Genomic DNA, 17,609 nt, shown 5'->3' with positions numbered 1-17,609 from the left:
GAAACAAAAGTGTGGAAAAAATAAATGTGTGGTGAAGAATATGAAACAGTTCAAATTTCTTTAGACGAGGCTGTTACACTGTTCTTATCAGAGCTGAAAATCTTATTGTTCCTTATGAAATGAACTCTGTTAGGCTCTGCTTTCCTCTTCTCTTTCAATTCCTACCAGAGCTTCTTGAAAGCTCTCCTTTCTTCCACTGATCTGTCCGGGCAAATATGTATACTTTTATAATAGCCCTCTTTTGTGCGTAAACGTTTTAAGCTTTTCTCAGCATCTGAGCTGCCATATCAGGGTTATTCAGAGAGCTTAGAAGGTCGTGATGTGTCGGCTCTCTTCAGTCCAACTCTACATTCTACAACAGTCACGTAATAAAGGTTTCTCGTTAATCTCACCAAGAACTCCATCAACTTTGTCTTCTAACTGCTCACCGTCGGATTCACTTATTACATAGATTACGACGTTCCTGCTTCTTTCGTCCTTTTCAGCTATTGTCTTTAATGCAGTACATATCTTCGTTGGCGTAAGAGTAGCTGCACAAGTCTTCTTCAGGGCAGAAGAATATGATTTCATCTCTTTCTGCACTGTTGTTTGGACTGATCAGTGATGACATTTGCTGACAAAAGGAGGGGGGTAAAATTGGCCGAAATCTTGCTAACGTCATATGTGAACCCTTCCATATGAACAGACAACATTTTAGCTGATTTGATCTTAAGATGATTAATCACTCTTCACCTTTTCCGAGCATCTGAGATCCGAATCTAAGGACCTGGCATGTAACCTAATTGATGTTGAAAGTTTGATATTTCTTCTGGCAGGCGGCAGCTGGTTAAATCAAAAACAACTTTTCGTACCATTACCAACAAGCTCAATTTTTACATGATATTGATACAACTATAAGTATAACGTTGAAATTTTTATTTAAAATGCATCAAAAGTCCAGGTCTGCGATGCTTCAGCCTTATTGCTCATCAATGCAATATAATCGTCACAGTTGGTGACATCACATTTAGAAAATCTCGCACTTGGTCAGATCTGTATGTAAGGACGGACAAGTTGTTCTTTAGTCTGTGTCATCATAAGGTGTCGAGTCTCCGTGCTTATTAAATTGAGGCTCCAGCCTAGCTAGACTAACGGCTAGGCATCCATAGGGCTTGGTTCTTCTAGACCGGTTACGACACGAGGGTTAACGGGGCCTTGCGTTCTGGGCCAATGGCCTGACGACAGACCGATGGATTTTAGGAAGAGGCAATTAATGTAGAAGTTTTGGTTAATGACCTTTAATTTCAATTTCATTCATAACTTTACTACATTTTTAATGAGAATTTTTGACATTTTCATACTAACCATTGATATTCTCAGATTATGTGACTGATTAAATGCTGAAGATAAAAGAAATATATTCATTTTGCTAAGATTATGTTTGCGTTTCATTGCTCAACAGCTGTTCGAAGGATCAAATTTAAGATCATTCATAACTTAGTTGTAATGACTGGATCTGGTCTCATTTTAGAATACTTCGTACTTTTGAGTCATCGTGACAAGCACGGATTTACTTGGGTTACTTTAGATCACAGGCTGGACTGATAGTTTCATTACCAGCTAATTGGACGATTGAGAGACGGTAATTTGGGGATGTTGGGATAAACCAACCAACATAATGGCAAATATATTAAAAAATGGTTACTATAAAGCAAATGTGAAAATAAAAATATTAACTATATGATGGGGCTGCCTAGCTGACAAGCCTAAAGGGAGGAGCTACTCCGAACTCGATTGTGCAAAACCGAGAACTGGCCAATAATTCTCGCTAGGAATATCGTTAGGAATCCTTAATTACCGGGACGGCTCTAGAGTCTAGGTAAATTGGTCGGGTGTTCACTCTGTGGAGTCAATTAACTAATTCCACAAAGTTCCCTGGTATTTTAGATACGTAGATAGGCCCTCCGTAACTTTAACAGGGTTGGTGATGGAATTGGAAGGGAAGTACAATGGTCTTGGCACTGACTGGGGCAGTGTATCGGTTAGTCGGTGTTCTAGAGCTAAGGCTTCTAATAATTGGTGTTAGGGATTCATGGGTGGGAAGTTCCACTTCCACTTCGATGGCCAGAGGGGGACGTAGGGACTCTAGTATCGGGGTATAGGCCGTCTCCACATTAACTAACTAACTAACTTACTTACTTACTTACTTACTTACTAACTAGAAATAGGGACTATAATATCGAGGTGTGCAGGATATAGGCCGTCTTCACACTGGACAGTCACCTTAAAACCAAGTGGTTTCTGTATTGTCTTCCTGGAATTCCTTGTTCTTGTGGAGTCTGTAACCACCGCCAGGGAAGCTACCGCCACTGTAGATACCGCCGGACACGCCCATGCATAGTTCTTGGTAGCTGCACATCTGTTGAGCTTCCAGTAGTGTGAAAGCTTTTGCTATGCTGCTTGTCAATTTCACATTCTCCATCTTGCAGTAGTCCCCAATGGGTGGGGTGAACTGCTCGCAGAGTCCCTTCTCGTAGAACACAGCACCCTCCAAGGGCTCAGTCAGAGGGTGGGCGGAGTTGGAATTATAAATAATACCAGCTGAAAAAGGAGAACGTTACTTTTAAGAATTAATATATGATCAGCACCCAAACATCAAAATAGTTCGACTCGTTTATCAGTTATTAAGGGCAATCAGTATATTTTAGTTCATAATCCAATTCTCCTGAGCTCTTGGAAATCAATTTTAAGTTTGGGGCTTCGAAAATTTAGGGCTTCGAAAATTTAGGAAAAATATAGGTGGGTTATATTTTGACCTAAAAAGGTTACAGAGACTTCCGAACACTAACAGGTGCAAAATGTTTGCAATGGCCATATCACAGTGCTGGCACTTTGGCTAGAGCTGACTGCCTAGCTTCTTACACTTATATGTTATAGTTATGACTGTGACTAGTGATGGTGATTCTATTTTCTAATTAAACCCCAAAATCATCCTGCAAATTTTGTGGCCACCGGAACCCTGTCATAGCTCGATCGGCAACGCTTCGTGCTTCCGCATTCCGAGCGTGATAAATCACTCTACAGTCGAGTTTAAAGATTTTCTAAAACTTGATTCGATGCATTTTCGATCACGTGATTTGACCATATAAGGATTAAGGAAGTTGGTCTAATTTATCGTTAAGGTTAGGGGTTGAGCATGTGCTTCAGTTAAGGATTGGGTTAGAGTTAGGGTTGGGGTTTCGAATAGTCATTCGGAGCCACCTAGAGGACGTGTTTAAAATTCACGTGACAGTCGAGTGTAGAGTGATTAATCATCATCCTTGTGCTTCACTCGCGCAACAAATCGCACTATCTGCCAAAAATCCTGGCTACTTCCTTGGTGAGGTTATAAAGTGAGGCTTGACCATTCTGATTCATATAAATATAATCATGCGTGATACAAATTTTCACTTACATTTTCCACGTAGATTTCAACATCGCATAGAGTTAAGATCCCATCCTTTTCTATTTTGATCTGATCTGTCATCTGCGATAACATACTCACACTTAAACTCGTACACGAGCTTATTCAATTTAAAATCTAATGTTTCACCGCATTTTTTCTTAGTTTCTCCACTTCCAGATACTATCTGAGATATAGATAGAGTAAATACATGATGATATAGAGTAGAAAATATCTTACAAGTACAAAAAGTGAAAATAATGAAATCAGAAATGGATCCTTTTTTGTAGATTTAAAAAAATATTAAAATGTACACATTCAAAATTTATATAATTAAAAAACTACTGGCTGCCTCTTCGTTGCATTATAATATTAATAATCGTGCCCTTTTGCCTTTTTCGGAACCTTTCCAATCTGAATTTGACGCACTTGTCTTACTTTTAACGAGCTTGCTAAATCACTACAGTCGATCTTCGAGATTGTTCTAAAAGGGCCTGCGACAGTTGAAACCAACTTGAATCGATGTATCTTCGGTTGCACGCGGCCGAAAATACATCGATTCTGGACACTGATTCTGAATAACCCCCCATGGCTTTCCTGACGAGATATTGGCGAGAAACTGTTTCGATCACGTGATATGCCCGTATATTTATAAAAAGGTTAGTCCATAGTCTAATTTCTCGTAAGGGTTACCGTTAAGATTTCAGCATATGCTTTTGTTAAGGATTGGGTTAGGGTAATGATCAGATAAGAGCCTCTTACCTTCAAATTTCCTTCAAATATAATAATTTTGGTACTAAAAGTTGCGTCTGACTAATAATTATAAACTTACCTGGGGACCTCAGGCTATTAATATTATGTTCATAAACATAGAATAGTATAGAGATTCGGCGGAATGACAGGCTGAGCGCGACCCAGTAAATATAATGTATAACTATAAGCTTATTACTATTAGTAATAGTATTACGATCCTGTAAAAATTATTTCAAAATATTCGATATTTTAGGAGCTATGCCTATATGCATTTGAAGCAAGAAATTACCTTTTTTTCGTCCTTTTTACACTCTTGCAATGCACAGGAGGCCCATATACAGCTCGACGCTATCGTGCTACAACTACAAAGTGAATCTGCATCATTCACACTTAGAGTTAGAGGTGGATCATTGAGACATTTTGCATTTCGTATCCAAATATCGGGCGCGAAAAGTGGCATGCAACGTATGTCAAGTTAAAGGCAACTTTTGGTACCAAATTCATCAAAATCAGTCAGAGACAAAAAGTTCTGTGCCAACTCACGGCGCTTATTACATAAAATATTCAAATTTAAAACAATCTCGAAGATCGACTGTAGAGTGATTTAGCACGCTCGTAAACAAATAGAAGTTGCATACCTAGTATTAGTAACACTAAGTCTAACCATGGTAACGTGGGTTATTTCACGCACGTGCACGTGCAAAGATTATCATTATGGGAATCAAAGATTATCATTATGGGAATTAGATGGCATTTTGATCGTTTTTGTTGTTATTAATATAAGTATAACGTTGTGTTCAGTGCGAGCAATATTTTAATCAGCTGTATCTTCCGTTGTGACGGATATTTTTTGATGCGATTTAAACTTCAAACTTACCAACAAAAAGTACTAATAGTAATACTAATACTATTACCTTCTTCCCAGTGACCACGGGCTTTCTAGTCTCTACTATAATTCAAAGAATTATTCTGTATGTACGACCGCCCACGTGCAAATTAGATGAAAAATAGGAATTTAGGTAACAACCAAAAGGTTCCATAGCAACGGTGTTTCAATGCACACATGCACGTGCAAAGATTGTTTTAACGTCATTTTGAGCGGTTTTGTGGTAATTACGTTGATACATGTTTCGTATCCAAATATTCGGCGGCGCGCGCTTCGCGCGCGAAAAGTGGCATGCAACGTATGTCAATAATTACGTTGTGTTTAAAGTGTTTTATATTTAAATCGGCTGTATCTTCGGTTGAGATGGATATTTTTTGATGCGATTAAAACTTTCTTTCAAAGAATACTAATAGCTTCGTCCCTGTTACCACGGGCTTTCTAGTCATTATCATAATTCAAAGAATTATCTCTGTATGTACGACCGCCCACGTGCAAATCAGATGAAAAATAAGAAGTTGCATAGTAACCATGGTAACGGTGTTTAAAAGCGCACGCGCACTTGCAATGTAATAATATAACTATATAATGATTGTTGGTGTTGGAACGTCATTTTGATCAATTTTGTGGTAATTACGCTGTGTTCAGTGCGAGCTACATTTTAATCGGCTGTATCTTCGGTTGTGACGGTTATTTTTTGATGCTTTAAAAACTGACTACCAAAGAATACTATTAGTATTACTATTAGAGTATTAGCAATTCCTCCCTGTGACCACGGGCTTTCTAGTTCAGTTATAAATTTACAATTACGCAGTCTGCGACTCCGGACTCTGCCTAATGATATGAAATCTGATTCTCAAAAATTTACTCGTATATGAGTTATAACAAACCTGAACTCCATCAATTCTTTCTTGATTAAGCTAAATTATTTTTCACGTATTTTCCTTAATTATGACTCTATCGATTTAAATCAATATAGTAAGTTATAAATATGATTCATCAAACGATTAATGAACACTAGTATTCGATTCGATCATGAATTGATTTAAAAATTATTTTGGACACGTTCCATTAAAAATAAGCAAGCTCTGTCACTACTTTAAAATATTGGCCACGGCGGTGAAATTGAGGCTAACTTTCAAAGTCTCCGGAGAATTGTTTAGAAGATGAAACATCTGATCAGAGAAGATTTTTTATTTAATTTTATCAAATATTGGGTTTCATTTTTGTAAAATAAGGAAATGAAAAAATCAATCATTTAGGTCACCGGAATTATGTCGAACAAAAATATGTCTCGTAAGGTAGCTGGTTACTCCTTCATGAATTAATCTAGTCTACTGCAGATGTTTGATACCGTTCCGATGTATCGTGAACCAGAACACCCTGTACATTGTGAAGTTATTAACGTAATACTTATAACTAACATTATGAGCTATTATATCCAGGTAGATGCGAATCGATAGAATGGAGTACGACGGAGACTTGAAGTCGTCTATTCTCGATCAGCGTGCCTTAAGGAATCTATAATACAAAGCCGAACCGCATGGAGAACGGTACTATGCACAAGAGAACAGCACCTTGTCTTTATGTTTAGCTTGTACTAGCTATTGTATAACTTGCTGAGGTGGAATCGAAATCCCAAAACACAGGCTGAATAAAATTTGTGCAATTACAAAGCGATATATAAGCTTAGAAGACTGCTATTTGGTAACATCCCCGATTTTGATCATAAAGAATACTATTACTACTTAACATGTGCACGTTTGAGAACTTATAATAAACATATTAATAATATGGCTAGCAAGAACTACTGTCTTGAACATAATAAACCGCTATTCACTGATCAGCAGAAAATTATGAATCCGGAGAATCTGCAATACATGTATCATACATTTATGGAACTATTCAAAATCCTTAAATTTGATGTCCCTAGTAGTTAGTCCATTAAAGATCTTTTCAAGTTCTGCCCTAAAAATGAAAAACTTCGTCTGGTCCCATTACTGAGATTGGATATCTATTATCTTCCAACAGAACTTTCTGCACACCTATTATATACCAAAATTTGGAATAATCTCATCCCTAATAGCAATGTATAGTATAAGTATAGCTGTTACTATCAGATAAGGCTCTTCAAACATGCTATAATTGTTAAAGCCTACTTTAGTCATGGATCTGACGACATTCCCGTCTATATAACTTCCGCCCCGGGGTTTGAGACTTGGAATACCTCAAGGGACCCATTAGAAACAAATTTGGCTTGGGTAGAAATTTTGGCTATGGTGCAGTTTTGCGCAATCGACCACGCCCTTTTTTGGCGCTTTTGCAACTTTAGAATCAAAATAACTCCGCTTCTAATTGGAATTAGAAGCTCAGCTTGGCTTTAAAGTTGTTCAGAATCATCTTATTTAGGGGGGTAGAGCATAATTTTAAAGTCAACAGACATCAGGTTGTTGAGTTATGTGACCACACCCTTATTTACCCTCGCGAGTCGTGATTTTCACACTAAATACGAGATATCTCGGCTTCTGATTGAACTACGTGCTCATCCTGGGCATTAAAATGTTCAGAATCATCACATTGAGTAGGGTAGACCACAATTTCAAAGTCCTCAGATGTCAGGTTGTCGAGTTATTAGGCCACAACCTGTTTTTACGCTCTCGCGGGTAGCGATTGCAGCGCTTAAAATCAAAATAACTCAGCTTCCAATTGAAGTTAGGAGCAAAACTGGGGCAGCAAAATGTTCACAATCATCACATTGAGTGGGGTAGAACGTAGTTTCAAAGTCCTCAGACGTCAGGTTGTTGAGTTATTAGGCCCCACCCAAATGTTTACGCGCTCGCGAGTCACGATTCGACGCTTAAAATCAAAATAACTCTGCTTCTGATTAGAGTTAGGAACTAAACTTGGGCATACAAATGTTCAGAATCATCATATTGAGTGGGGTAGAACGTAGTTTCAAAGTCCTCAGACATCAGGTTGTTGAGTTATTAGGCCCACACCATAGTATTTACGCTCTCGCGAGTCGCGAGTGGACACTTAAAATCAAAATAACTCTGCTTCTGATTAGAGTTAGGAACTAAACTTGGGCATAAAAATGTTCAGAATTATCATATTAAATGGGGTAGAACGTGGTTTCAAAGTCTTCAGGCGTCAGGTTGTTGAGTTATTAGGCGGAACCCTATTTTTACGCTCTCGCGAGTGGACACTTAAAATCAAAATAACTCGGCTTCTGATTAGAGTTAGGAACAAAAGTTGGGCATGGAAATGATCAGAATTATCATATTAAGTGGGGTAGAACGTAGTTTCAAAGTCTTCAGACGTCAGGTTGTTGAGTTATTAGGCGGAACCCTATTTTTACGCTCTCGCGAGTCGCGAGTCGACATTTAAAATCAAAATAACTCGGCTCCTGATTAGAGTTAGGAACAAAAGTTGGGCATGGAAATGTTCAGAATTATCATATTAAGTGGGGTAGAACGTAGTTTCAAAGTCTTCAGACGTCAGGTTGTTGAGTTATTAGGCGGAACCCTATTTTTATGCTCTCGCGAGTCACGAGTCGACACTTAAAATGAAAATAACTCGGCTTCTGATTGGAGTTAGGAACAAAACTTGGGCACGGAAATGTTCAGAATTATCACATTAAGTGGGGTAGAACGTGGTTTCAAAGTCTTCAGACGTCAGGTTGTTGAGTTATTAGACGGAACCTTATTTTTATGCTCTCGCGAGTCGCGAGTCGACACTTAAAATCAAAATAACTCGGCTTCTGATTGGAGTTAGGAACTGAACGTGGACATAAAAATGGTCAGAATTATCACATTGAGTGGGAAAGAGTGTGGTTGTACGGGATTTAGAGAGTATTCACTGTTTGCTCTGGGCGAAACTTACTTTTTCTGGTTATTAATTTAATTTTCAAACTACTTTTACCATTGCAGTTGTGAGCAATTCATCTTGGCCAGGAACAAGAAAGAATAATCACATTATTTATCGTATAAGGTGACCTATAAGCCTTGTAGGTCACCTTATACGATAAATAATGTAATTAAGGTCGACGTAAGTTCGTCAAACATAAATAGAAAAATAGAACTCAATACATGAGATCATAAATAGAAGTATTAGAACTCAATATTTGAGATCATAAATAGAAACATAGAACTCAATACATGAGATCATAAATAGAAGCATTAGAACTCGATATTTGAGATAATAAATAGAAACATAGAACTCGATATTTGAGATCATAAATAGAAGCATTAGAAATCAATATTTGAGATCATAAATAGAAACATGGAACACAATATTTGAGATCATAAATATAAACATAGAACTCAATACATTTGTTAATAATAATTGAAATACGTCGTCTGAAAACTTTAAAACCGCACTCTACCCCATTTAATATGATAATTCTGGACATTTCTATGCCCAAGGTTAATTCCTAACTCTAATCAGGAGCCGAGTTATTTTGATTTTAAGTGTCGACTCGCGACTCCCGAGAGCATAAAAATAGGGTTCCGCCTAATAACTCAACAACCTGACGTCTGAAGACTTTGAAACCACGTTCTACCCCACTTAATATGATAATTTTGAACATTTACATGCCCAACTTTTGTTCCTAACTCTAATCAGGAGCCGAGTTATTTTGATTTTAAGTGTCGACTCGCGACTCGCGAGAGCGTAAAAATAGGGTTCTGCCTAATAACTCAACAACCTGACGTCTGAAGACTTTGAAACCACGTTCTACCCCACTTAATATGATAATTCTGATCATTTCCATGCCCAACTTTTGTTCCTAAATCTAATCAGAAGCCGAGCTATTTTGATTTTAAGTGTCCACTCGCGAGAGCGTAAAAATAGGGTTCCGCCTAATAACTCCACTCTACCCCACTCAATGTGATGATTGTGAACATTTTGCTGCCCCAGTTTTGCTCCTAACTTCAATTGGAAGCTGAGTTATTTTGATTTTAAGCGCTGCAATCGCTACCCGCGAGAGCGTAAAAACAGGTTGTGGCCTAATAACTCGACAACCTGACATCTGAGGACTTTGAAATTGTGGTCTACCCTACTCAATATGATGATTTTGAACATTTTAATGCCCAGGATGAGCACGTAGCTCAATCAGAAGCCGAGATATCTCGTATTTAGTGTGAAAATCACGACTCGCGAGGGTAAATAAGGGTGTGGTCACATAACTGAACAACCCGATGTCTGTTGACTTTAAAATTATGCTCTACCCCCCTAAATGTGATGATTCTGAACAACTTTAAAGCCAAGCTGAGCTTCTAATTCCAATTAGAAGCGGAGTTATTTTCATTCTAAAGTTGCAAAAGCGCAAAAAAAGGGCGTGGTCAATTGCGCAAAACTGCACCATAGCCAAAATTTCTACCCAAGCCAAATTTGTTTCTAATGGGTCCCTTAAGGTATTCCAAGTCTCAAACCCCGGGGCGGAAGTTATATAGACGGGAATGTCGTCAGATCCATGACTACTTTGAGAATGACTCAAATCCGTTAGTCACCAAAAAGTACCTTTAACTTACCCAAAAACATAGTTTTCGGGTATTCTACTTGTAGCTGCTGGCCTCTTGAGCGTATAATTTAATATAGCTGGTTACTCCTTCATGAATTAATCTAGTCTACAGATGTTTGAAACCCCCTCCGTTATCAGTTTTACAAATAGCTATTCTGTCAAAATTACGCTAGCGTAATCATTTGGAAAATTTGGGTTCAGTTGTCGTGGGAACTGTTTTGGAACTAGGTCCAATTGGGTTCAGTCGTCGGTCACCCTTATATTATAAAGAACGTGATATTTGTCCCTCAGATTTAAAGGAGAATGCGCAAATTTGGTCCTCAGATTTAAAGAAAATGTGCAATTTGTCGCGGAGAACTAAAAAAGCGCAATTTTAACAGATAGTTTTAAATCAATTTTTTCCTTTTCACCCTTTTGTAAAAAGGCAATAGTGAAAGGTTACGAATGGAGGTTCGTTTCATCTACAACATAGAAGATAGAACCACGGACTTGATTCCCTTCTATAAGAAATCCCACATACTCATCTTTAATGCAGGGACTAGTATTTTTTCTACTAATTGGGGCCTCACAACCCCCCATACCCGAGTGCTTTCCATTCCATTTTTGAGAGTTTGACTTTTAATTTCCTTTACCTAACATCCTTTAGTTTTAAATATAATTTTCTGATATAATTGGAGTATTAACCCTTATCTTTATTGGATACCGAAGATGTCCAAAAATATTTTACCAATGATGTTATAAAGATTTTGTTGGAACTTTAACTCATTCGTTGTCTGACTGTGGGAACTATTGATTTTTGAACTCCCTATACTTAAAGAGTTAGACCAGCGAATCTTCTTTAAAGTCTGTCTATTAACCCACAAATCAGTTCATGGTACTGCACCTGGTTACCTTAAATAAAAGAATCACTGGATGTGGATGTAGTGGATACAGAACTTTCAAACACCATGACCAGGTCGAGGAGACCAGGTGACGATCTCATGCTCAAGATACCAACGAATAAAAAGTCCAAAGTTGATGACAGACGTTTCTCAAGCCATGTACCGGTTGCATGGAACTCTCTTCCACGGATGTTGAGATTTATGTAATCAGTTTTGAAGTTTATTTGTTTGTTTTTGTTTTCATTTGTCTTCACTTTGCAAGACACCTTGGCTTTTATTTTTTACCGCACTCCATTTTACGTCTTGTTCTCTACCTTTCTAAGTTTCTTCATTTTAGGACCTGTTTCTTTTTGGTTGATTATGTCACTGTACTAACCTTTATTATACCTACATGTACTGTATGGTTTCTGCTTCTTCTTAGTTTAGTGTGGTTTACAATAAAAGATGTTTTAATTTTATCTATGCCTTATACTTTTGTTCACATTTTTACACATTTGCTCACATCACTCACAGTCAGCCGCTCCGACATGGTTAACCACCTTCCTTGTGTTGTTGGTTAATCATATGAGTGGGATATAAATACCTCATTTCATTTCAAATGTATAGATTTGTGTAAAATATTGTAGGTATTTCATGATATTGATATTTATATAACAGATTATTTTCACCATTGTAAATTGCAGCTTTGTAAGAAGTAATTGTAACGTCTCGTCCATGACAAAGGTGTGGGCCGGAACGTCGACAACTATTTGTTTGAAAAACTGAGTGGAGACTCTCACTTTGTCCCATAACATCAATTATTTGACCGAACCACTCAAAAGAGCGAAAACAGATTATTATTAGAGAACTTATTATTAATTGCTCCTCGCTTACTTCTCACACCTGAGATCCGAAGCAAAGGACCTGGCATGTAACCTAATTGATGTTGAAAGTTTGATATTTCTTCTGGCAGTTAGTTAAATCAAAAGCAACTTTTTGTACCAACAATCTCTATTTTTACATTATATTTCATATCACTACAACTATAATTTTGAAATTTGTATTGTAAATTCAGTTCAAAAGTCTAAGTCTGCGTAAAACTTGAGCATGCTTCAGCCTTTTTGCGATCATTACTGCGATCTACTCGTCACAGGTTGGGACATCACATTCAGCATATCTCTTCGCGTCCATCGTGTAACACCAAGCTGTAGGATCTCCTGTAAAATAAAGTATTAGGGGTCGTTCACATATTACGTAATCAGCCGAGGGGGGAGGGGGTTTCCAAATGCTTACGGTTGATTACAGGGGAGGGGGGGGGGGGGGGTGTTTGGTTGTTGATTACGTAATCAAAATTTTATTTTTACTCTCTACAATAATAACAATTTGACAATATTTTAGTGTGGGGGGAGGGGGGGGGGGGGTCATGCCATGATTAAGTAATATTGCTGTCAGGAGGGGGGTTGGCTCTTAATAACAGTTGATTACGGAGGTGGGGGAGGGGGTTAAAATTACTTAACTATTGATTACGTAACATGTGAACGACCCTTTAGGGCACTTGTAAGAATTTAAGTTGTACTTTCGGCGCTTTAGATGGAATTCACTACAGGCATATATAATTTGTAAGTCACTAAAATCAATTTAAGGTCATGGGAATAATTACCATCTGGATTTCGGCAGTAATTTTCCTCCAAGCCATAACCAGGGTATTCCTCAGGGGTTCTGTCGTGAGAATGAGGTGTCTGGGAGTCCCACCGCTGACAGGTCTTCCCATCTGCTGTTACACTGATGTTCCCCCGATAGTCTCCCTGATCCCCATACCCGCACTTGGTCAGATCTGGACAGTCACCTTTCAACCAAGTGGTTTGTGCAGTGTCTTCCCTAGATGCCTTGTTCTTGTGGAGGCTGTAGCCAAGTTCATCACTCCCCGACACGCCCACGCATAGTTCTTCATGGAAGTCGCACATCTGTTGAGCTTCCAGTTGTGTGATAGCTGTTGCCATCGCGATCTTGCTTATCAATTTCACATTGTCCATCTCGCAGTATTCCCCGATAGGAGGGGGAGTGAACTGTTTGCAAAGTCCCTTGCTGTACACATGACTTCCCTTATTAAATGAGAGATCTCCTGCCATCAATGTGAATGCACCATCGGAGGATGTTGAGATTCCGGTGCAAAGTGGATTTGAGTAACAGTTGCTTTTAGCACTGTTCAAATCTTCATACTTAGTCTTATACTCCTGGCTGCCTGGTAGTCTGTCTGAGTATTCAAAGTCCAAGAGCTCACACCATTTTTCAAGTGAACAGTCTGGAACGTTGCAGTATTCCCATCGTTCTGAAGAATCCGTTGTGTAACACCAGGCTCTTTCGTCATTGTCTGGATTCCTGCAGTAGTTCTCCTCAAGACCCTTGTATTGATGCAATTCTGGTTTTGCGGTGTGCGAGTGAGGTTCTTGGGAGTCCCATCTCTGACAGTCCCTCCCAGAAATAGTTGTATTGATGACTCCCCTGTATTCCAATTGCTTGCCGTCCCCACAATCCAACCGTATTGCTTCACTTTCAGTACCACTGCCTTGTCCATCATCACTCCCCTCAATGTACGGGTAATGAGCATCACTAGCAACCTGGCACATGTTCAAGCTGTGACCGTTTACTCCACGTTTCATGTTGATGTGTCCCCCGTCCCCCCATGTTGGCCCCCAACTGTTCCGCAACCTCCAGAACGGGACACCGTTCAATTTTCCATACCCTACTATGGTCACACAGTGGCCAGAACCGCCATCGTTGCAATCATCGCTTGAGTATACACCTTCGCTGTAAGAAGTGAAATCAGATGCCAATTGGATGCAAGTAGATATTACGCCTATTTTGCTGTTACCCACTGCAACGAGAAGGTCTTCATCATTACCAGTAAGTATGTATTCTCCACTTACTTCATAGATTGTAAACCCCGATATCGCATTTTTGTAGTCATTGTTTCTACATTCCAAGGAATTTTCTGCTTCATACGGGTAGTTGTAAGTCGAAGGAAAATGGCTGTAATGATTATGTACCCACGTGTAAACGCTAGTAGGCCAACCACCCCCGCACCCATTACCATGACGGGCGCAGTCTACACACTGCTGCTCCGACAGAGCCACCATCTCTTCTCCGACTGTTCGGTCTTTGTTTACCTGGTACTCAAGTGTTGCCGTCGCTGTGAATGCCCAGCATGAACCACAGGCCCCTTGGTTCTTAACGGGAGGGAGGTATGGCGTGTAATCTACGTCTCTAGCTTCAAGTTCTTCTATCACGGATCTGTCAACTACTAAATCTACTTGTCTTTTCTTTCTTGGAGAGCTAGAGATCTCTTCATCCACCGGCCGTGTCAAGTTCCCACCTAAATGGTGGCTGAACTCTTCGTCTGTTTCCAAAGAAAATTGGTTGATAGTTGCAACCCACTCAAGATTACTTTCCAAGTTGTGATCCAAGACCAATTTAGCATTCTTCTTAAAAGCACGGAAGTGATTTTTATCTTTCAGGAGGTCGGTTGCAGAGGCATCGAGATAACTTTTCTTACCAGCCTCGAAATCAGGGTCTTTGTAGTGAACAACGGTACCTTTGTAGAGTTCTCTGACGTTCACTCCGTCAATTATCTGTCTTTTCATTCTTTGTCTGAAGATCTCTTCATCGACCTGGTCTTTCATGTTCTCTCCTTGTGCTACCCAGCAACCGCCGAGCAGACCTATTAGGAAGAATAGCATTTCCTAAAAGTTAGATGTTAGCTTACTTGTACTGCTGACTATTACCTGGCACGTGCCAGAAAACCTTACCGGCCAGGGTCTATTTCCGAAAGTAAAATAGATATTGACGTCCGGTTTTTAATATTCAGGAGTAGTGTTATACAAATAGTAAGATGTTAAAAAAGCTTACTTTTATAACTCTATGATATGCAGTGATAACATTTGCGAGATGTCATCATTGCATAAAACGCTCACAGGCTTCTACGTCTCGTGTAACCCCAGGATTTGGTTTTGGATCGGACACCCAAAACAACAATAGTGGAGCGGTCTACACGCTCACAGGCTACCACGTATCGTGTAACCCCTGGATTTAACATGCCACAGGCTACAACGTCTCGTGTAACTCAAGGATTTGGTTTTGGATCGAAAACTCAAAACAAGTATAGAGAGCGGTCTACAGTGACGTTTCAGGTTGGAATTACTCTTAGCAATATTCATAGACGGTTCAAAAATAGGGAAATATTCAGGAGCAGAATACTGTGTGATTCGAAATATAAACATATAAGCGAGGGCCAGAGACAAGTTTCCACTTACTCACTTAGACACTCAGGTGTATCAACTGTTTGACGATCCCGTTAAACAGATTTATAACATGACAGCTAGGCCCGTTTACAAAAAAATGTCGGTAATCCATGCACAATTCAGTGTAAAGTGATTTAGCATGCTCGTGGTACCATCACTATCAATAACTGGATCAGCAATATTATCAGTACTGCAGTTTATAGATTTGTATTATACTATACTGTACGGCATATGTTATAATTATAGTAACACCTTGGACATGAAATAAGCAAAATGAATGTGAGAATATACATTGACTCAATAAAAAGTTAGCTCGGAGATTTAAGATTAGGTACTAAAATTATTCTACACTGGATCTTCGAGATTTTTCAAAATACGGGACGACGTCACCAAGGCTAATGCTTGTCCAAGGGCCAGGGCCCTGTCTAACTTTAAAAGTTTAAACGGATAATGTTTTAATGAAAATGTGTACGTCATGTAATACCTACGTCATGACTATTGACTAGCTAGTAGCTCTCGTTAACAATCACGCGATACATAAAGACACTATTCACTGCTTTGGTTGTGGTTGATATTTTTTGATGCGGTAAAATATCGTTTACGTAATCCGAATACATTGTCGTCAAATAAAATCCATACTTTCTACAGTACAGAGCTAGATAACGAAAAGAAATTAAAACATAACTGATTTTTAAAATTTCCCCGTACAAAGCTTTTATTTCGGCCAGCAGGTTTTTTAGTAATATTTAATCTCTATTAAATATATTTCTGTTCGTTTTTCCGACCGCGTGCAAATTAAAAAGTTGGATAGTAACTCGAGTGGAAAAAATTTTAGTCTACCGGATCTTTGACCTTGATACGATGTCAGAGAATTAAAGAATTAAGGGGGCAGCGATAAATCCGGCTAGAAACAATATTTTTCGATGGGATCAAAAGCAGCTGATTGATATTACTTCCCTCTATTACTATTAGAAACAACAAAAAATTCGAATCCGAGAAAATGTTTATGAAGACCACCCTCCCTCTGCCTCTTAACATTTTCTCTAACAGCTTTGAAATCTCCGATCTCGAGCGACGATCCTTTACTAACTTGCAGTAGGTACTCTATTTCACTGTTTTCCACTTATCTTGTTCAATTATGCGGGAATGTATAATCTTCACTGGAGTGCGACTATTCATCACTACACGTTTTATTTAATTATGTTTAGCCGCCCTGTCACTCCATTGAAAGTTAACACAACGAGAGAGAATTTGCGAAGAAACGAGAAGCCTTACTCAGGAACCGAGTACCTGTCTAGGGATTTGGCTGCATGACTGGAATCGGCCAGATATCAATAAATCTTCCTTTTTTAAGACCAGAATCGAGTGGCAAACAGGAAAATTAAAATCTCACTAAAAAGTTTTAAGATTTCCGACCGCTCGCTGCTAAATCTCAGAAAATTAAAAAATGTATCCCAACAGTTTTGAAATTTCCGATTTCTTGCACTTCATGCCATAAGACCCTGTGATCCTATGTTAAGGACCCGGCATGTAGACTTTCTAACCGGATCTGATTTCGAGACATGCTTTTAGGTCTCAAGATCAGAATGTGAGAACCCGGAATGTTACCTGAAATCCCTACATACATTTTTTGTTTATACAATTTGCCTGAAAATCTTGAAATTTCCAGTTGATATGCTGTCACGCAAGGATATTAAGCCGTATATCCGGCTGGAATCGGATTCATCCGGATATATTCGATTGGTTCCTAGTCCCATCACCTCGCGGTGGAATCAATTAATGATTATATTATATGGTGTTTATCGGGAAGCTAAATTTCATGTGTCAACAAACAATCTCGAACCCACTCCGAGAAACGAAGTAACTTCATCCG

At 38.9% G+C, this 17,609-nt stretch overlaps 1 protein-coding gene across 1 annotated transcript; it reads right to left on the bottom strand.

The window, feature by feature from the left end:
• Nucleotides 1–12,462: 12,462 nt before the first annotated feature.
• LOC134826666 (uncharacterized) lies at nt 12,463–15,210 on the bottom strand. The gene is made up of 2 exons (XM_063839132.1): nt 13,099–15,210; nt 12,463–12,655 (listed from the first exon to the last, which is right to left on the bottom strand). The coding sequence occupies exons 1-2, from the start codon at nt 15,173–15,175 to the stop codon at nt 12,579–12,581; spliced, it is 2,154 nt and encodes a 717-aa protein (XP_063695202.1). The 5' UTR covers nt 15,176–15,210; the 3' UTR covers nt 12,463–12,578.
• Between the last annotated feature and the right edge of the window lie 2,399 nt (nt 15,211–17,609).

Source organism: Bolinopsis microptera, chromosome 2 (assembly GCF_026151205.1).
Source record: "Bolinopsis microptera isolate Bmic1 chromosome 2, MBARI_Bmic_1.0, whole genome shotgun sequence".
NCBI lineage: Eukaryota > Metazoa > Ctenophora > Tentaculata > Lobata > Bolinopsidae > Bolinopsis > Bolinopsis microptera.
Note: the sequence above shows the minus strand (reverse complement) of the source record. Positions and strands in the feature narration are given on the sequence as shown.

What these genes read in the sequence shown, in the direction of transcription:
- LOC134826666 (XM_063839132.1), bottom strand. Translation starts at nt 15,175, where the DNA reads ATGCTATTCTTCCTAATAGGTCTGCTCGGCGGTTGCTGGGTAGCACAA. An exon ending in TTACTGCCGAAATCCAGATG is followed by an intron (nt 12,656 to 13,098) that starts GTAATTATTCCC and finishes TTTATTTTACAG; the next exon opens with GAGATCCTACAGCTTGGTGT.